Consider the following 21,912-nt stretch of genomic DNA (forward strand, 5'->3'; position numbering starts at 1 on the left):
ATAGCTGAGTTGAAGAGCATTGCACTACAATACAGTACAGTCTTCTTTGCGGCTGCTTAAGTCTCTTCGTTGAAAGTGCGATGCAAGTTGAGTTTAATTATTCCCTTTTTTCAGATGAAAGGATGGTGGGTTCAAAATACCTCCAGCACAGAGATCACCAAGACGGTGTTAACAGTGTGGATTCTAATGACATTTTAGAGATCTTCTGCAGTGCTAGGTAGTAAGAAGCATTATATATTGAGAAGCAATCGATTACCGTGACTTTGTTATTTACTAGAATTCCTTCAAGGGCACCCAAGGAGCAAATTACCCCTAAAGCCCTTGAGAGACATTTCTGGGCTCCTTGTAATGTATACAGTCTGTCTAAAGAGATATTTTAATCTCCTACAAGAATTTGATCTGTTCCGATATCTTAGCTGAAATTAAAGTGTCCGAAAACATTAGGGAATGAAATCTTCAAATTGCAAGCAGAACGTTACCTCTAAGAATTTCCCAGCGAACCGCTTACTCATCCGAAACTGCTAGGTGACCTTTTTGAGTGCCCAAAATTGCAAAAAATATCCCTTCCGAAAACGTAAGGGACTACTATTCCCTGGTTGCTAATCCTCTAGGTGATGTTTTAGTAAGAAATCTTTAGGAGTTTGGCAATGTATTACCGAAATTCTTAGGACGGTTTGAGTCTCCCGAACACATATTTCACCGAAGATTATCGTTGGGTGCCCCTGTTCCTTCGTCTCTCGTATTGCTAACAAGATCTATTTATGTCTAGGGCCTCTAGAATACCTAAAAATGAAACATTTATGACCTTTAGACTATTAGAACAGATGCTAACGACTTTACCACATTGACTCTGCATGTCCAACTCTAGGAGCTAGGAAAACATCTACTGTCTGTGTTATCCAACATGGTGCTGCAAACCACCCCTTTAAAAACTCTCTTTGGATACTACTTGCTATTTAGAAATCAAAAAGCTTCATTGATAAAATGAGCACGTTCTTTTATGTTATAGTTGCAATGGTGTGATTAAAATTTCAATTTGGGACAAAGACAAGACGTACCCTTCTTCGTGAAATTATAATGGACGAAACATTAATGGTTGCTTCCTTTCTTAACGATCAAGGTAAGACTTTTGTTTTCACAGAGTTGTTCCAGTTTATGTTTCTGAATATTTTCTCTCATCTGGGAATTTCCAGCTGCCGTAGTTTACATCAACAAGTGCCTGTGCCTCTTCAGTGCTAATGTCTAGTAGTGCACTAAATAGACCCTTCTCCAAAATGGTAGCTGGGGATTCAAATAAGTTGAAATTAAAAACTAATATCGGAAATAGAAAGAACGCCTTTACTTTAGTAACCCTGCAAAGCTTCGGCATATCAGGTGTAATATCAGCTGTGAAAACTAAAAATATACGGGTGTTTGTATGCTTGGTGGGTATGGCGTATACCGCCAGTCATACAAACGTCTGTAAATTTGTAAAATTTCAACTTACATTTTCTCAGCTGATATGACACGTAATACGCTGAAACTTTGCAGGGTTACTAAAGTAAAGGTCCTCTTTCTATTTCTGGTATTGGTTTTTCATTCAGTTCCATTTTTACGCATTCAAATCCGTTGCCACCATTTTTGAGAAAGGTGTATTAAGCGCACGACGAGTGTCCCTTAGATCTTCTCTCCAAAGTCGACATCACTCACGTTTGGGAATAGTGTCAAAGGGTTTGACAGTGATGACGCAGTAGTGAGAGCACTCTCCTCCCACCAATGTGGCCCGGGTTCGATTCCCAGATCCGGCGTCATATGTGGGTTGAATTTGTTGGTTCTCTACTCTGCACCTAGAGGTTTTCTCCGGGGTACTCTGGTTTCCCCTCTCCTCAAAAACCAACACTTGACTTGATTTTCGTTAATTGTTAATTTCGGTTTACGGTCTCCCCAATTAGTGCTCTAGCGCTAGAATGACTAGACACTTTAAATACAGTTCCTTTCCTTTCCTGTAACTTCACATTGTGTCCCCAAAACTGCGGTCCTAAAGAAAAGATCAACAGCTGCATTTAAACACACCAAGGCATAACGTTAAAACCCTTACACTTACCATATTGTTGAAAAATGGTAGTAAATGCTTAGACTTAAAGGGAAATTTGATAATTGCATGTAGTCAGTCAGTATGGACGGCAATGCCAACCAATTACAATATCAGTTGGGAGTAAACATTTGCGTGGTCGCAACTATTTACCGATGATCTCATCTTTGATTGTGAGATATGTGAGGATCAGTATTTTTGACTCTTAGAGCGAGTGAATGATCATTGAAGTTGTACAAAATTTAAGCAGTTGCAGAGGAACCCTTAAAAAAGGTAAACCAAGGCTTGAATGGGACTTGAACCCCATGCATGCGAGATTGTGAAAGACGCCTATTTTACAGTCGTTCAATCACCTCGTATCTCGCAGCTTATTATCTTGTTGGTGGCTACATAGCTAATAGTGTATAGATGCTTTGAAATCAATAACTATAGACACAGGTAACAATGGTGCAATGCACAATTGCTGGTGGACGAACAGTTTTTCATCTTCAAGGAAACTACCGTTCTGTTTCATAGTATATATGATGCACTGACTCAAACTCCTTTTTAGGGGACATTCTCATTGGATTCAAACAGCACATCTTTATAATTCCAAACGCAAAAGGTAGGGGAAAAACTAAATTACTTTCAATTGGTTTCTCTTTTAACCTTTCAATTTAAATTAAAACCTCCGTTGAAAGGTCAAGAAATTATGCTTTGCGGAAAAGCATAGTTTTGTTGAATGTAATGTATGCAGAGTACTAATTGCTGTAATCATGACCGACAATCAATATTTGTGCATAATTTCCAATTATTAGTTAATTTATTCTGCAAATTATAATGTTAACCTTCAATTAACAATTAAAAACAGTGTTGTAAGGTCAAAAAGCATGCCTTGCGGAAAAGCATAATTTGTTAAATGAGATGTATGCAGAGTACTATTAATTATATTTATTATAGGCGACAATCAATTCCGATGATTAGTTAATTTATTCTGCATATTTATGCGATTCCACGAGAACTCCTTTGTCCATCGTTTGGGACGCTTGATTTGTATGCGCATGCTCCAGGTTCAAATTAGTCTCATGCAGGCTACTGCCTGTAGTTGTCTTCAGTGAATTTAAAGAGGCTATGTCACGCAAAATGATGCAATTTCATGACACCCAAAATACCCAAAAAATTGCAATAACCGCTTAAAACTGTTGAACAACATAAAAGAAATCGTGCAAGAGGACCACATCGCTTTTTATACTGCTCCATTGTAAGATGCGTTAGAATAAGGAGGTAGGTCAGTTGGCATCTGTCTCGCATTGTTCACTGTGTTGGCTGGCCATGGTCTTCCACCTTTCTCTGTCACTGCATCGGCAAACACTCACGAACCCGCTTTTTCCTGTTAGTGATGTTGTAGTTAACTCCGCCAGGCAGCTTAAGAGCTGACAAAACAACTACAGTATATGCCAAATGAAATGACTTTGGCTTTTTTTCTCATAGTTTACCCCATGAAGGATGGCTTACTGTCTGCTTTTGGAGATGACAATCTGGATGACGATGCATTTGAAACAGGTTTGTTCGTTTCTGTTTTTTTTATATTTGTAAAGATCTGATCATTCACTTTTCTTTGCCTTTGTACATAGTTAATGCATCGAGATGGTTATGAAACTCCTTTGTTTCTTTTTTTTCCCGTATTTTTGGTCTTGACCCTGCACAAAACACACCTTTCGAGGAGATAACCAATCAAATGTTTGGATTAAAATTTTGCGAAACTCGTGCGAAGCGAAAACAAAAGATTGTGCAGGGTCACGGTCAATTCAACATCGATTGCCACAACATTGTTCTCGCTTTTGAAGGGTTTAAGGTTTCATAACCATTCCCTCGATTAGTTGCTTTGCACTCCAAAGTCGCTCCTCATCAATTCGAGTAAATGTGAAGCTAAATTAGTTTTTGCATTGTGAGAAAGCTTGCTCTTGAAATACCTGGTCTTTCCAAACTACCACGTGTGATATGATTGGCCGTTTTGTATGGTGATCCTCGTTTCCAGTGTCTTTCATCTCGCCATACATAATGCAATGTTCCCGGTCCTTGTGGGACTGACGAAAGCGAAAGTGCAGTACTGTGGACCTGGGGAGCATAGATGTTCAGTTCAGAAAGTGACATTTTTTTGGGTCTGTTGTGTGGATCTGAAGTACTTTGGTCTTAAGTACCGATTTCAAAATGCGTAGCTTTTCAGTGATTGTTGTGAATGCCTGTAATAAAAGTAAAAAAATGCTCGTGCTCTCAGCGATATTGTTCGAGAAACAAATGGCACGGGTTCCTCTTTCCTGCATCTTCTTGTTTTCGGGTATCTCTCTCTCGCCGGGCCTCGTTTCTCGAAAGTCCCGGAACTTTTCGGACGTGTTTTGGGTGACAAAACGCCTGATAACGAAAACATGTTAACAGATCAGCTTTTCAGGATAAGCGGATTGTAGTTTTGAAAATTGCTTTTGGGCCCGAAAAGTTTACGGGACCTTCGCGAAACGGGCTCCTGTACCTTTTTCGGGTTTTTTCATTCTCCCTCTCTCCTGTATCTTTTCAGGCTTTTTGAATCTTTCTCTCTGACTCCTGTATCTTTTCTTTCGTGTCTTTTTATTTTACACCATATAGAAACGTAGTTTTGACTGATGGTATGTTACGCTGACCAACCTGGCAGTGCAACAAATGTTGGGCAACAGTTTTGCAGAGTTTAGTTAAGACGTTACAACACGGTCCCTTGTGTTATTGGTTGCTTATCACTTCCAATTTATTTGTTATTACTGTTTTCTTGAACAGAATCTGATATCTACGAGGACCCGTCAGTGAGATTTGAAAGCAAGAAGATCCTGCAACCAGACCCCACGAACATGGATAATTACTTGGTAAATTAGTTGCTAGCTTTAAGTGGTAGACATGGACTTACTTTAATTAGATGACTGTCCTAATAATCTCTTGACTGTATAGCGACGCTGGATGCGGTGGAGACCTTGAAGCCCTCCAGACTCGATCAGTGATTGGGGAACAAAGAAATAGATGATAGTAATCAGCTATTTTATTAAGGCTTGGGTCTGTTGCATCATAAAGAATGGAACAATTTGTGACGTCAACTGAGGATAAAATTTTTTTGCGTGTGCCTTGCGACAAATGATTTCCAATAGGCCACTTCGGAAAATACCATAATACTCTTTGTTTGTCCCCCCGAATTTTGCATAAGCATTGTTTTTGTTTTCTCTTGGGACAATAATTATTGTAAGTCCCAGGAGAAACTGGAAACAGTGCTTATGCAAAATTTGGGGTGACAAACAAAGAGTATTATGGTATTTTCCGAAGTGGCCTATTACCCAGCTTTGTCTTAACTTTTTGTCTAACAAATTTTAAGGGAGGTTTCTACAATAAAAGAATAATGATATTTCGCTATTGAGCGTTATGTTTGTTTCCAAATACCAATTGGTAAAACGTGTTCAATTTTTCACTTGTACTGCGCACACACACACACAAAAAGAAATCTTAAGTTAAGGAAAAAATGTTTTATTGTGCCAGAAACTTAATTTTGTGGATCAAACTTTTGAAGACGCTGTCTCAGTGAAGCAATCGCCATTTGTTACAGGTTCCTTTTCCAAACCTGCAGTTAAAGACGTCTTGGTTCATGGAAGGAAGACCACCACCAGACCTTGAGCAACAAAACCAACATGAAGAAAAAGAGGTCTGTGTTTTTTCTTCTAAATTGGCCAAAGCTGATTGGGTGCCTTTATCGTAGAGTCCATCGTGTGTCACGATTGGAGGTTCAAATAAGGAGTTTTAGCAATGACAACGACAAATTTAATGGCAACGAGGTGAAACACTTACATACATACAGACTTATTGACTTTCCCCAAGGGGGCTTTTCAAAGACATTATTAACACAAATGTATTCCTATTTACAATTAAAAGATAAAATTTTAAAAATTGTTAAAATATATAAGTATTAAATTACAGTTCTTTTAGTAATTTGGTCCTCAGGCGATGTTTAAAAACAGTGACTGAATCACACAGTTTAAGAGAATAATCTAAAGAGTTCCATAAATTAACTATTCTATAATAAAAGGTTCTTTGGCCGCTAGCGGCTTTAAAAAGTGGACTGTTCAACAATTGCGAGTTTCTGGTGCTACGACCGCTCACCTTGGCTCGCTTTAAAAGTTTTGAAGACAGATATTCAGGGGCGTGGCCCGTCATACATTAAAAGGCCATTGTAGCGCTTCGATAATATAACTGGTTTGTCGCAGGTGGCTTCATGTGGAAAATAAACTCCTTCTGCACTTGCGCAGCGTTCACGTCCGGCATGTATTTTATCACAAAAAAAGGACTTGAAACGAGCAAGTTCCAAGTTACGATGACGTTACGGTTGTTTGAATGTGTAATTTGACCTTGGGAAGGATGATAAACCAGTTGCTTGGCAACGGGTGGAAGGCGAATTGAAAAATCAGAGTCCTGGTCAGGGTACTGGGCCCTCGGGAGTTAGTAGTTCAAGTAGCTCAATGGGTAGAGCATCCTACCGGTATTAAGGAGGTCGTTAATTGTCAGGTGCCCATTCGCCGCTGTTGCCAAGAATCTAGGTTATCATCGTGAGCAGCAATATTTGATCCGTCGTTTAAAGCCTTTTGTACCAATCCTGCCATAGGTAGCTTCGCTCATGTATATGTTGTGGTTCTATCCAATCAAATTTGATTGTTCTTTGTCTTAAATTCTGATTATCATGATCTGAAAACAAAGGAAAAACCGAAATTGAACTAGCTCGAAAATTTTTTAACCAAATATAAAACTGAGCCATGACATGTACATTGCACAATTCGAAAAGCTTGGAGTAATCGCAAAATATGTATTATGGTATGAAAAATTTTTACTTACCGATGTGGTCGTTAAACCTCCCTCGTTTTTGTCTTTTTATTGGAATTTTCATTTCTGTACTTTTCATTCTAGTCAATTAGCTCAATGTCAGACAGCCTTTCTTTCGCGCCAACCGAAGTTTATTTCTCCCCGTCCTCCACACCAAGGAGATTGTCCATGGCTAGTTCAGTTGCGTTGTCCGAGCACCAATCCAGGTCAAAATTGTGGGAACTTCCCGAATTTGGTGACTCGCCTCTTTCTTCGCCACCGAGAACTCCGCCACCAGAGCCAGCAATGCCCTCCACACCTCTACTGGTAAGGTTACTATGTGAAGACTGTTTTCAAATGACCGTGAACTTTTTGCTTGTAGGGTGCGTCATGCGCTAATCATTGGAGATGGATCCATTTGTAAATGGTTACGCTTGAGATTAATTCATGGACAGTGGATGCTGGATATCACAAAGCTTCTGAATACCATTTGTCACACAACGCACTGCATATGGGATGCTTGCTGTGCAGCCTAGCCCACTAGATTGACGGACCAACCCACTCATGTACACCATTTAGCTAATTGTATTTATATTTTTATTGTAATTGAATAATAATAATCATCATCATCATCGTCATCATCATCATCATTATCATAATAATAATAATAATCATAATAACAATAATAATAATGATAAAAACAATAATAATAATGATAACAATAATAATAATAATTATAATAGTAATAATAATAATATCTGACTTGCTACTCGCCCTTTCTCGCAGTCAGAGACTGAATTCTAAGGGTGCAGCTCAATGAGGTCGGACCGAAGGAGCTGTGCAGCCGGCTAGTCGTTCAGCCACTGAACACGACCAATGCAGAGCATGGAGCACAGCAGCACAGCCAGATGGAATAAGTTGTAAGCTGGGAGTTGATTTTGCAGAGGGAGGAAAACCGGAGGGCCCGGAGAAAAACCCTCGGATAAGATTGAGATTGATTGAACGTAGGATGCGATCTTGGGTCCGCAGAGGTGGGAGGTATGAGTGTTACCACAGGGCCATCCTTACTTCCCTTGAGAATGACAGTTATCGCGGCAATTAACTTGGCAATTACTTACATTGCGTAAAACGCCTGCGAGTTTTGGTAAAGTTTTTAAATGAAATATCTTGTTACTGAACATATCCCATTTTTGTGAGCCACGTGTCTTTTTTTTTGACATTGTGTAAATTCATCGTACTTTTGTTTGTTTTCGAGGAGGAAGAGTCCGATGAAGAGCTGAGTGAAGGTGTAGTGTTTTTAATACTAATAGTACTTAGGTTGATCTCAAATGTTTGATATTTAATGTGTTTTATTAATATCTATAATAGGCCAGTTTCATATTCTAACGGCTGGACTGGATCTAGCATGAAAATGGCCTATTTAATATGCGTAACATATTTGTTTCATAAGAATACTTTGTTCATATTCCCAGAAGACATATGTCGAGGAATTTCTCTGTGTAATTCCCTGCAGTGAGGGATTAATCTGTGTATATAACTGTGTAATGAGAGGTTATCAGGGTAAAGTTCTGCTACGGCAGTCTGAAATTTTCCTGTACACCTACACACATTGTATTGTTTTTAAGAGGTTTCTAAGTAAGGTCATGGACAACAAATAGTGCCCTGTTGTTGTTTCCGAGTGTAATCCAGGCTTATGGGTTGAAGTTATGATTTTGTAAAATCAATAACATCGTTTTTCGTAACAGATGAGAAAGCCAAGGACGAGCCAGTACAAGGAAGCCAGCCCTCCTGCGATCAATGCACTGGAGCTCTGAAACAAGAAGGAAAGAGAAACGTCCCTTTTATTCCAAGCTTCCGGAGAGGCAGACTGGGTAATATATCAATCGACAGCAAGTCGTTACGGTTTGGCCATGGAGGTCCCGGTTACGCTGCTCCGGTTGTTAGAAAAGTGGCTACGGAAAACTCTGAACCAAAGAGTTTTAAGGTAATAGGTCGATAGCACCCGCATAACATGCTGTCAGCCTTTATAGTTATTGCAGTCAAACCACGTGACCTCGCGAATCTAGGGACAAATTTCACAGCAAGAAGAGCATAATTTTATTGTAATCGAAGAATTGTTGGTTTAGAAAAACATTTCTTCTTAGTTAAAATGGTGAAGTTGTTTTTTGGTTCATATGAAGCTAAGTCCAAGTGAAACCAAAAATAATTATGCGTGCTGAACACTTTAAAATACAGCACCCAGTCCCTCAAATTATTGTTTGTTTATTGGTAAACAAATTACGGTAGGTTGTCGTAGTTCCTCAACAAAAGGAACTTCTGGATGTGAATCTCGACTCCAACACGAAATAAGTTTAAAATAATAATAATAATAATAATAATAATAATAATAATAATAATAATAATAATAATAATAATAATAATAATAATAATAATAATAATAATAATAAAACGTTTGTATCCGATATAAAGAATTTTTAGAATCGCCTATTTTTGTTTTTAGATTTTGCAGTTTTTTGTCCTCTCGAATAACTGTAACATGTTACGATTGCACTATTGTTATTAATATAAAAGTTCTTTGAGTCAAAACAATAGTGTTTTTGCTTATGTGACCAGCAGAATTTGCATACGAAAACAAAAAGAAGCATTTTTTTTAAAATTGGAGTTCCATTCCCAAAATAATATTTCACTCGTCCAACACGACCCCTCCAACATGGCCGGTGTGAGGTCATGTTAAAACAATCAAGTAGGCAACCATAACACATCACAGTTATTCAAGATGGCGGCGCTCAGAAAATTTGAATGTGAATATACTCTTTATGGGAAAAAAGGTTCCCACAAATGTTTCCAAATATTTTTTCCTTCGGTTTAAATTTATCCTGTAATAAGACTTGTGGAGATTTCGATTCCCTTTGAGATTGGCATAGGTCCATGCAGATATACCAGGCAACACGTCCTTTTTGGGACGTAAGTTGAATGGGAAAAAAATATGACAAGTGAAGAAACGAATGGTTTTAAGGAGAATCCAGACCTTCCGGCAACAATTAAATCCTGTAAAATCATGCTGAGAAGGCACATCACTGCTTGACTTAAACAAATGGTACTCTGGGCAGCGATAAATTTTATTTTCGATAAAATGACAAGGATTTAGAGTGCGCTGGGCGCATCGCAAGAGGGAGGAAGAGGGAAATGAAAAAAAGGATTATGAAAGATTGGAGTGATCCTCGCACTTATCTGGACAATTTAAGCCACGGCTGGACTGGATCTAGCATGAAATGGAGGCTAATGCGGGCAAATTAATTTGTGTGTGAAAAGATTTGCCCGCATTAGCCTCCATTTCATGCTAGATCCAGTCCAGCCGTGAGGATTCGAAAATTGTCTGTTGTCTCTTATAGATAACTAAAATATTCAGGCATTTTCAACGGGATTCGAACCCTGGACTCTTTAGGATGCCGGTGTAATGCTCTACCAACTGAGCTATGAAGCCACAGAGTTAGGAGCAGGGGGCCGTTTCTCGAAAGTCCCGAAACTTTACGGGCCATTTTCGGGTGTCACAATTCCCTTTGTAACTCAAGAACGGAGAGCATTTAATTGTTCAAACTTCACAGTTAATTTTCTTTTTGTTACCTTGAAGACATGTTAAAATATCGGCTTTCCAAAACAAGCGGTTGGTAATTTCAAAGATAGTTTTTCGGGCCCGAAAAGTTTTCGGGACTTTCGAGAACGGGCCCCAGGTCGATATATTGAGCTCATGTGTTTCCGTGAAAGGAATGATGAATGAACGATAAGTGCGATTATTACTTTAATCTTTCGTCTATAACCCGCACTTCAAATGCAAACTCCTTTAATTCAAAGACGATTATAGAGCGGTTTTCAATTGAGTGTCGAAAGTAATTAGCGAATTGCTTTGGTTTTGCACTACTTCACTCAGTGATTGGTTCAAAGTTCTCGCGACATTTTTTCAACCAATCACAAGTGAAACCAAAACCAACCGTGGCTCGCGCGTGCACATTCTCCCGCGCTCTGTGTCGGCTACGTGTAATTATTTCGAGTCTCAATCCTTTTTGATTGGCCAAAGCAATTACTTTGGTTTTGGTTTTACGACACTCAATTGAAACTCGCTCTAGTGCGCACAAGTATGAGGGCCAAATCCCATGTTGCCTGACCAGTGAGAGGCTTGATAGCGCTAAACCGCTTGATAGAGCTACACACCTTTAAAGGAACTGGGAATGGGATAAATACCATTTTCTACCCTTAGCCAAGACATCCTCCAAAGCCAGTTGTGAAGAAAACAAAGAAATCAAAGGAAAATGAAAAAGAGGATTCTGTAGAAAGGTCTGGCAACCAAGATGGTTACAAGAGTGACAACGAGAGCACAGAAACTAAAGAAGACATGAACGTGGATGATGCTGTGAGCGAAAGTAAGAACGATGATGCTTCGTACAGGCCCACGACAAACGCACATGTACTGAACATGCCAGAAGGTGGAGGAGAAACGCCGTCCAAGGGTAGTAACCCAGGTGGCTCTTGGCTCTCAATTGAACCCCTTGCCACGATACAGAACGGAGTGCATGCGCAAACGAAAGAGAACCAAACAAAGGCAACTGATGCTGGAACAGCGAAAGGTACAGTATCCTACCAAGGTGTCTCCACTTCTCTGGCCGAAGATTCCAGACTTAAAGATTAGTCCCCGAGCATTTTTTGTTGTTGTTACTATGCTTCCTTTCATGCGTTAGATTCCATTTCCCGATCAATGCTTTTTTCGAGTGGGTAGAAGGGGATATTGCGTTGTGGAAACCCCAAAATGATGGCTGTGCATTACAAGTGGGTAAAATGATACACCAGAAATCTATGCACAATGATTAAAAACTTCATTAACGAAAAAGCAACACGGACCACCGTTAAGCAGGTTACGCACGAGCTACAGTGTACTGCAGTTTTCCTGGGCAAGTGCCATGGACAATTTTCGTTGGGTCGTGTGTATGCCACAAGTTTCCTTTGACGAGTTTTGCGTTGACAAGTTTTATTTGCTCGTGTGAACAAATATAGAGTTTGCTTTAACAAGTTTTCACTGAAGCCAGCGATACAAGTACGCAGAGGACAACGAAAACAGAAAACGCGGGGCGCCAAAAAAAAAAAAAAAACATTTTTCAAAAGTACATTTTTCAGTAACGATTCCAAGCTTAATCATAAAGATACACAGTCTTTTACCTTTTAGTGCAGCAATATCTAAATTAGGAAATTTAGCTCTCAAGAGGTTTCTTGTTTCGATCCCTCTAGCAATCTAGGTTTCTCTTAGCCTACATAGCCAGCGTTTCCGTAGGGAAACATGAAAGATTTTTTGATGTTCCGACCACGCGAAAAATGGGCGAGACAAAAATCTTTCATATTCCCCGCACGGAAACACTTCCTACGCAGGCTAGCTTTCTCTTGAGCGTAGGGGTTACAGGGAAAGAGTAATGTAGCAAGCACGAGAACAAGACCACTGAGAGCCCCGCAATTTCTCCAGTTTCCTGACAAGTTTTCCTTGGCGACCCGTACAGACCAGCAAGTTCTGCTACTTGTCATGCTAGCATTTGAACAAGAGCACTAAACAAGGAAAGCTTTTTTTTTTTTTATACTCTCCAGTAAATAAAACTTGTCAAGGAAAACTTCCTTGTGTGTAACCGGCTTTAGGTTCACAGTAAAAGCGACTTTTGTAAGAATTATTGTGTGACTTTAGTATAACAAATAAATTCTTAACAAATAAATTCTATGTTGCCGTGCGTCTGTTCAGTAATATATAGATCACAGATGACGTCAAAATGTGGTAAGAACAAAAAAGGGGCACACGAGGCGATAGCCGAGTGTGTCACTGATGTTCTTACCAGATTTTGACGTTTTCTGTGATCTATTACTGAAAAGACGCACGGCAACATGGAGCCTATTTGTTTCATAAAATAAAGAATTATACCTTATTTGCATGAAAGCTGATGGTGACGTCAATCGTGCGTCGGTCCTCTTATCGATCATAGGCAAGAACCAATCAATGATAAGTTGATAAGTTGGGTTATTATATAAAGAATTATAGTATTATAGTATGATAGTAAGATTATACCCACATTTCACCCTTGCTCACCACAAAGTTTCCAGTATCTCAGTAGTTAGAACATCCGGACTATATCACGGAGAGTGGTGAGTTTAAATCCCATCTGGGGCTCGGATTTCTCCGATTTCCCATTTGACAATGCATACCGTAATATCTTTCATGTATTTCTCACATTACTCGCTTGGGTGACTTTAGTGTTCCATTTTTCCCGTAGATGAAGGGGGTCCACAGGAAGAGACACCTGCGCTGTCGATTGACAAAGCCACCAAGGGTAACAGAGCCAAGACCCAATTAGGTGGCAAGACAAAAGTATGGAATACTGAGGAGGAGATTCAGAATGAAGATCAAAATTCTGCATTCGATGGTACAAACGGCAATAATGGAGAAACTTTAAAAACGCAGAGAAGTGAAGAGCTTCCAGACATAGATTATTCTATGGTGAGTTACACTGGCCCAGTTTTTGAGGAGCTGCAACACGGACAAGGTAAAGTCTCGGAAAGGGCGGAAGTAATGGACGCCTTCGACGAACATGACGAGGTTGAAGGAATCGATGAAGCTGGGACTTCATGTGGGAAAACGCGGTTATCGTCTTTGCTTCATGGCAAGGGAGGTGAACAAGGGCAAAAGAAAGTGAAGGCGTCCGGTGGTGATAATCGACGGCGGCATCGAAACCTACGACATTTAGCAACTCGCAGAAATTCACCCTTTTCAAGAGTGCAAAACAGTAGTGTAACGCTTAAAGAAAGCGTATTACCGGTTTACAATGGCAGAAGGCGCACCGATTCGCCGAGTGAAATTTCTAAGAATTCTATGAACGTAACTCCGGTGACGATTTTTGCGCTAGCCCGAAACAGGCGGGAAAATACATCGCAAAAACATCGACGGTCCGTGAATGGAAGTTTGGGACAGAAAGAAGAAGTGACAGAGACTTCCAATTTAAGTAAAAAGGAGGCAGATAAGGGCATTTTTGAGCTCCATAACGATGATATTACGCAATTTATGGACAAAACGGATTGGAAAAGACCAGGTTATCACGGTACTGTTGACATCTCTAGGCCCCCCAGCGTGCAGAAAAGTGAGAGCTCTCTCATGCGATGGTGCATAAAGGCCCTGAAGAAAGTGGACCTAGAGGTGCTTTTTCCTCCAAAGCCAACCCGTCCAAAAAGCTCTCCAAGTTCCGTGAAATTAGAAACAGCAAAAAAAGAGAGAGGTGCGGTAGTTGTATTATGTGCTTGATATATATGGGTTATTGACCAAGTGTGAGGTCAAGATGGCTGGATATTGGCTAAGTTCTTTTTTTTTTGCGTGTTTATGGACCAAGACGAAGTCGAGGACCGTAAACAAGCAAAAAGAGAACGAGGCCAATGTCCAGCCATCTTGACCGAAAAAACTTGGTCAATAAAGGATTTACCCGGAAAGAAACCTCTCTCTGAGTAGAGAACCAACAAACTCAACCCACATACGACGCTAATTATGGGATTGGAACCGAGGCCACATTGGTGGGAGGCGAGTGCTCTCACTATGGAGTTTAAGCAAAGACGACGGCTACGGCAACGAAAACATCATTCCAAAATATAACTTAACGCTATCGCAAGTCTTTGAAGATTATTCCATCTTCCTCACCTTGTAAAATACGTGCGAACTATCCTGTAACTGGATCGGTACGAACGCTTTTAAAGTCAAAACGGAAAATGAAGGGTTCATTGTTATTTTCTCACGTTGTCGTTGAAACCTAAAATTTGGTGATTTCACGTTGTTGTTTTGTAGAGAACGGCAGAGAAATGCACGGAAACGTAGCACGAGTATTTTGCCTTTTTACCCAATAATATTCTCTTTTTGTGGCGTTGCCGTAGCCGTAGCCGTAGCCGTCGTCTTTGCTTAAACTCCCACTGCGCCATACCTACCGTCACAACTAGTACTATTTAGTTATTTTGCAAGAAACACAATAACTGCGACGAGGTATTCCAAAAGAATACTCGTTTCTAACTACGAAATAGTTTTTGCGATTGTTGAGTTTGAATAAGCTTGGAATAAAAGCTTGGGGCCAGTCCCGTTAACGTATCATGCCCGAAATATCAATTGTAAAACTTCAATCCGCCTTTTTTAGAAAGCTAGTTCTTTAAGTGCCAATGACGAAAATGTTTGGGTTTTCAACGTCAATGAAATCAATATATTCAAAATAATACAATGCATTTAAATTTGGAACGATAGAAGGGAGATAAGTCGGGAAATAGCCAGCCAAAAACTGCTAAAAATCTGTCCGCCATTACTCGGACGGCATTGGAGAAGCCTGCGATTATTTTGTAAGCGGTCTTCACGCAAGACTTGGCTCGTGACGTCATCACTTCGTGGCGTTTGACAAAGCGAACAAGTCGATCAAGGAGTAGTGTATATAATATCAGCAAAAAGCAACTCGGCGATCTCTCACATCGCATAGATGGCATGAGAAATTAGCGGCGTTTATTTTGAGCGTTGCGCGTATGACGTCAGACCTCTGGCGATCCAGCTAGACCCAACCCTTTTCCTCGCTCACGGTCATTTGCCGTTCGAGTAATGGCGGACAGCGAAAACCGAAAAACTACGTTACAATAATCATACTTTCCGTGGGATTTTGAGGTAAAAATTGACATGATACCTATTTAGTACGTCTATTTTCAAAATCTACAGAAAAAAATACATGCAAAATTTTCATCGTAGTGGCACTTTAAGGTGATTCGCTTGAAAATGACGTACTGTCCAGATTTTTGTTTAACTTGGCGCAATTGATATTCATGTACTGGACATTAAAAAAATGCAATTAAAAAAAATGGGGTCACCGTGCTTGTTTTCGAGGTGCATGCCCTTTATTTTAATTGTTTTTTAACTGAATTATGCAAGAAGCGTTCGAAACTTGATCAACCCGCAAAAGCTACTGAATATTATTGAAAACTCGAGCTACTTGTTTGTCGGGGCAAAGATCTTTCAGTAAAGTGATTTCAAAAGCTACTGAATATTATTGAAAACTCGAGCTACTTGTTTGTCGGGGCTAAGATGTTTCGGGTAAAGTGATGTCAAATCGCTTCATCGTACAAAGAAATGTAAGCAAATTGGATCGCTACATCATCACCTCACACTCAGTGTCTGGCTCCAAATGCAGTTTAGTGTCATTTATATGTAAATACTACTATCCAACTTGTTTTTCCCCTAAAATATGTTTTCCGTATACCTATTACGAGTACATAACACCATTCAAAAAGATGGGGGATGGGCTCACCGTGCTCGTTCAGATGAAAATAGCCATCCCTTGTCTGATTAAGCTTGGCGACAATGAAAATCCGCCATTTTATCAATGTACGCGAGCTTATGCGCGCGCCAATGACGCAAGAAATTATGCGAAGTAGGGTTGCGAAATGGAAAACCAAGGAATCACCTTAAACAGATTTACAAGACCCGAAGATACAACTGACTAATACGCCCGAAATGTTTCGGGACTTTCGAGAAACGGGCCCCAGGATACCACTTCGCACTGGTTCACATTCGTCCATAGACGATATCTGTTTACAGATACACCTTTTGTCATTGAAGTGTGATAACGACTGGAACAAAAGAACTCTTTGTTTCTACGGCCAATCAGGCTCTGAGCGGCACATTAATAGGAACAAAACTCGACAATGTCTACCCGGCTTTAATTAAAATATCTAATTTTATTGGATCCGTTCCATATGCTTCACCTGGATCTTCGTTTAATTGTTTTCTTTCTTTATCTATTGTGTTGTCAATCAATCAGTCATGCGTGGTCTTGCAAAATGAAGATTAACCCCAGCTGGGAGTGGCGACAAACAGGATTCTTGATCCCTCCACTAAGCTTAAGCAAATCACAAACGTCGGTCTTCCACTAGTCACAAATCCATGAAAATCTCCTTTTATTCTAAATTATTTCTTTTGGTACGTACGCGACAATTGTGGCTAACAGACAAGTTGCCGTTAACGCGAACCCTTAACTCTACTATTTTCGCAAAGATTGAAAGATTTTTTCTTGGAATTTACGATTTGCCAATAGTTTTCTTTCTTATATAGGCAACTTAATCCAGCTAAATAACAGAACGGCCCAGCAGTCAAGACCCAAAACGACGGACACCATACTTAGTACTACATCAAGTACAAAAGAACATTCGTGGTTTCATCATGAAGATAATCCGTCAACCAATGAAAGTGTCAAACAACAACCACGTGACTTTAAGAGTGCGGCTTCTTTGGTCCAAAGTAGCAAATGGGAACAAGTGACATCGGACAACGATGGTAAGTAAACATCGACTTCTTCGATTCCTATAGATTCAATAGAAGGCGACTGGCTGTAGTTTGGCCCACAGCGTAACAATTTAGAGGAACAAAATCAAGACCGTGCACATCGCTGATGTCGCAAACTTCGTTTTATCAGTGAACGTTCAAAGAACTATCTTAATGCAAACTACATGTAGATTGTGACATCAATCCGGTGCCAATCTTTTTCTTTGCGTGACAATACATCACGTTAACCGTAAACTTTCCAATCTCTGAGAGCCTAGAGAAAAAATAATATATTTTGAACCTGAGTGCGGAGGGTTATTGCAACAGCAAAGGTTTATGATGTGACACAGTACCTACTGTACGTACATGTTGAACTACACCTTTCAAAAATGCCCCGACAGACCATTTCACATCCGGAGGCTTATATTTAACAAACAAAAGCGAACTAGTTCTGCCAACACCTCAGGCTCAACCAACAGCAGTTGATCTTGCGTTTCATTTTCAGAGGATTTTCTGGATGGTTACCGAGCCATGAAATCTGGCATTGTTTTTCAAGAACCGGAAGAGGTATGTAACACTAAAGTCTTCTCCCAGTCCGCAGAAAAGGCAGTTCCAGTTCAGTAACGCTATGACGTCAAGTTAGTTTCTTGTGATTGGTCATTGGGCTCCCGCGGGAGTCTCATTTGCGGGAAATTCAATCTGAAAATAAATCGGTCTGTAAAAACGCCGTGACAGGAATGTAGGCTGCTGTTCGCTCCTAGTAATGCTAAGATGCAAAATTATACATTTTTGAAAGGACTTCGATCTTTTGCATTTAATTAAATACTGACGACAATCAACTCCATGACATTAAATAAGGAATTAAATTAAGATTTTTAGTTCGAAGAATACTGGCTAAACATGTGATTGGCACATTTACCAGCGCTTTCGCTTAGCGGTGATAATGAACTTTGTCGTGAGATTTTGGTGTTGTCTGAAGAATTCTTTTGTTAATAACCGGGACATTTAACAAGAAAACGATAATATCGAATTCCCTCACCCCCCCCCCCCCCCAAAAAAAAAAAAAATCTTAACCTCACAAACAGAATGACTCTGAGTAATGACGACCCTTATGTGGACAAGTTGTCAAAAGCTTGAAGAACTTCTGACCAACCTTTTTCAAGATTGTCCCAAATGAATGCATTCCGTTTCGATATCTTGTCCTGTTTTGTTCATTTTGCTCAACTCTGTTTTATTTACAGGCCATTTTAGTGTCGTGAGTATGCGTAAGATTGCGTGTGGTTAAGCCCCTCTAATTTGTATTCCCTTTGTTGGTTGTGCATATGCTTAATATCATACAAGTAAGAATCAGGCTTAAAGGTCTCTTGTGTTTGCCTAAGGGAGAAGTACACTGACTCAAGCGTTCCCTATCGTTGTTAATTCAGGACGATGTAAAAGACCTGTCCAGAGAATCAGCTGGATTTGAAAGGTAGAAATTGGTGAACGTTACCACGTTATTTATCACCTGTATAGTTTGGTAAACGTTTTGAGATTGAAGTTAGCCATTTTGGAGATATTTATGGATGGACGTTTTTTGTACACAAGTTAGACGAGAGCATTTTTCGTTCATTAAAAGTTATCCCTAATTATTTTCAGTAAGGCTCAACATTTGCAAATTACAGCTTGAATAAATTATGCCACAAAAACGAACTTGACCTTCGAGCGTGCAAAGCGAAAAAAACTTGGCAATGCCATTGTGCCAATTAAGTGTGGTTCGTTTTCACAGCGACATTCCCGTGATAGGCACAAGTGACTACTATGGAGGAATTTGGCAAATCAAAGTGTTAGATAGGTGAGAGGCTTTGTATCTCCTGTACTTAATTTGGTTGATTTAAGTGGTCTCAGACAGGGGCCAAAGGTGGAATATTGTAGGACTCAAAGTATCCATCAAGAGTTGTCACCTTTGGCAGGATCACAACACTGGGAACTCCGTGCCCTGTAGTCGCTGTCAATGATGTTTGGGTTTTTAAACACATCAAAGAGATTGAGAAAAAGCGTTGTATCGTTTCCTACGCCATAGTGTCCTTATCAGGGTACATTTGAGTTAGTGCTGGCGTAGGTGGGGCTCCAACCTTCCTCCGTTTGAAAGCCCAGTACTTTTCACGGACTTCACGTCAACCTTCGTTTTCATGCCGATGTTTGTGCGTGTATCTCAAGCCTTGTGAATCTAGCGAAGTAAAAAAAACTATCAAGTTTATTCTGTTATGGTGCAGAATATTGCTCTCTAATGATGATGAACTTTATTTTTGTTTTATTTGGGGACACTAAATTGGCTAATCATGGTGCACCTAATACCTATAAGACAAATAAAGTAAATTACTTGATCGTTTTATGCAGAGCTAGTCGGTTACAGGAACTGAGACAAGAACGGCAAAAGACCGCCAAAGAAAGAAGGCAAGCTCTTGAAAGCAAACAGAGAGAGAAGTGGAAAAATTCAAGCCATCTTGAATGTGCACAAGGTATCATGGATTGTGTTTTTATTTCCATTGTGATGTTTTTTCGAGCCGTTAAGTTAAGAGCATGGTACGAGATAGTTTTTTTGAAAGATATGCTCAGAAGAGCCAAAATGCCTTGCCAAAGAGCAATACATGTATGTTTATCTCAAACACTACCAAGGACATTCCTATCTCAGAAAAGGAGTCCATTTTTTTGTGAAACGGATCCTATATTTTGTTTGGAAATGGAAATGGAAATGGAAATTGTTTACCCACGGAACACCTTAAGAGCGCTCTGGAGCTCATTCAACATGCGTGCATTCCAGATCGAATTGGAATTTGGCAATGTTGGTTTTTGAGGATAGGGGAAAACCGGAGTACCTAGAGAAAAACCTCTCGGAACAAGGAGAGAATCAACAACAAACTCAATCCACGTATGATGCCGGGACCGGGAATTGAACCAGGGCCACATTAGTGCGAGGAGAGTACTTTCACCACTGCACCACCCCTGCTCCCCAAATGATTAACAATATTTCAATTATTTTTTCTTGTACGTCCGCCATGTTGTGTGCGTTGTCTTCCTGTTACTCCCCTGCGTGTAATGACGTCATAACATAGCGGACGCTCTTTTGAGAAATGGCCGTTTCACCGATTAATTGATATTACCAAAAAGAATTGCGTTCTGTAATCTTAGTTGTAATCTTGGTATTTCTACAGTTTCCAAATCTAAGGGAGTCATTGAATTCATCACACCACCACCCACAACTTCTTCAGGTAACACCTCACCTCTTCCCTCTTCGGATCTGATCCAAAACCGCCTCGTAAAGGAACAGGAATTTACCAGTGAACGACCATACCGCCTTAGACTTAGCTCGGAATCCATTGGTCAGAGACTAAACCCAGTGGCTAGGAACTTGATTAACCTGAAGACATCCGATCACCACGTGTCTGATGTTGTCAATGTGTTACCCAAGCCCCCACCGTCAGCCTCGATCCCAAGCAAGTGCAGGTAAGCCAATAGAAGTGTTCAGTTGGCATATCTTCTTTTTCTGTATCTTTTAAAGCTATCAGACTTGAAGTGGGTCGTGCTTCTTCACGCACTTTGTCAGACTCAAACCGTGAAAGGGATTTATTCGAAGATCCTCTTCCCCCCCCCCAAAAAAACGATCATATATTTTGAAAGAAATCCAGGTCTACGCTTGTCTTCATTTGCATTGGCTTATTTTTCTCTCAGTTGCAATGATCATTCTCTGGAGTTGTTACAATCCACTGTTTAAAGTATGTCTTTCGTATAAGGGAATTTTCCCTGACGTTATTGACATTTCGTTTCATTAACATACGAGTTTCTTCAGAGAAGCAGGGTTCTCTTCCGATATGCTCCGCATTATGGGATAATTATGCATACCTCCTACCTACCTACTGATCAGCGGTCACGTTTAAAAAAAAGCTATTCAGATGCAAATTAGCAGTGCTATAAAGCCCAGGAAGTGGCGTAATAACCAGTTATTCCTTTCGTGCTTTACAAGGTCAGCGAGTTCGGTTTGTTTATCTGTTTTACGTTCCTTGTTTTGGTTTCGCTTTTCAGGGGGTGTTCCTTGTTCGTTTACTCACGTTTGCTGTTTTCGCTTAACTCTTTCTCTTAGCTCCCGTCGCTTATTTAGCCCTTGACAGTCGACAGCAAGAGTTTCGCTTGCCCACGTGGTGATGTCTTCGCCAGCCAAGGCTAATACTGCACCTTTGGAACCCAATGTAGTGATTGCGAATGAATTTCACGACGCGGTTGTGGTCGACGACACAGACCGTGTGGAATTTGTTTGGATGAGTTGAAGGAACAGCTCGGAATCGACAGTATTCTTGAAAAGCTCAACGACCTTGCTGCAAAGTTCTGTATCGGGAAAACTAGGACTGAGTACTCTGGTTCAGAGGCTCAAAATTCAAAGTCCTCTTCAGAAACCGCCGAAGGGGTTTTTGACCCCTCGGCCGCAGTAGTTCCACGCGAAGTCGCATCGACTAATGAGCCTTACGAGGAGGAGTTTAAGTTTCCTTCGGTATTCGAGGAAGCCGAAAGTTTTGGGCCTGAGGTGGCTGAGGTCATTTCTCAACGAGTCAATGATGCATGCTCTAAAAAAGCCATGGACTCCAAGTTAAAGGATCTGTACGAGAAGTATAAGACTCCT

At 40.2% G+C, this 21,912-nt stretch overlaps 1 protein-coding gene across 1 annotated transcript in view; it reads left to right on the top strand.

Moving 5' to 3' along the window:
• The window catches only part of LOC138055632 (uncharacterized), a 56,222-nt gene that overhangs the window by 25,330 nt on the left and 8,980 nt on the right, over positions 1–21,912 (top strand). Inside the window, 18 exon segments of the mRNA XM_068901521.1 lie at positions 115–217; positions 1,010–1,052; positions 1,054–1,120; positions 2,622–2,675; positions 3,542–3,613; positions 4,856–4,941; positions 5,667–5,762; positions 7,016–7,237; positions 8,166–8,196; positions 8,656–8,894; positions 11,166–11,532; positions 13,210–14,205; positions 17,052–17,273; positions 17,767–17,828; positions 18,686–18,729; positions 19,027–19,092; positions 19,638–19,759; positions 20,453–20,744. Coding sequence (XP_068757622.1) covers positions 115–217; positions 1,010–1,052; positions 1,054–1,120; positions 2,622–2,675; positions 3,542–3,613; positions 4,856–4,941; positions 5,667–5,762; positions 7,016–7,237; positions 8,166–8,196; positions 8,656–8,894; positions 11,166–11,532; positions 13,210–14,205; positions 17,052–17,273; positions 17,767–17,828; positions 18,686–18,729; positions 19,027–19,092; positions 19,638–19,759; positions 20,453–20,744 — 3,184 coding nt within the window.

Source organism: Montipora capricornis, chromosome 7, assembly GCF_036669925.1.
Source record: "Montipora capricornis isolate CH-2021 chromosome 7, ASM3666992v2, whole genome shotgun sequence".
Lineage (NCBI taxonomy): Eukaryota > Metazoa > Cnidaria > Anthozoa > Scleractinia > Acroporidae > Montipora > Montipora capricornis.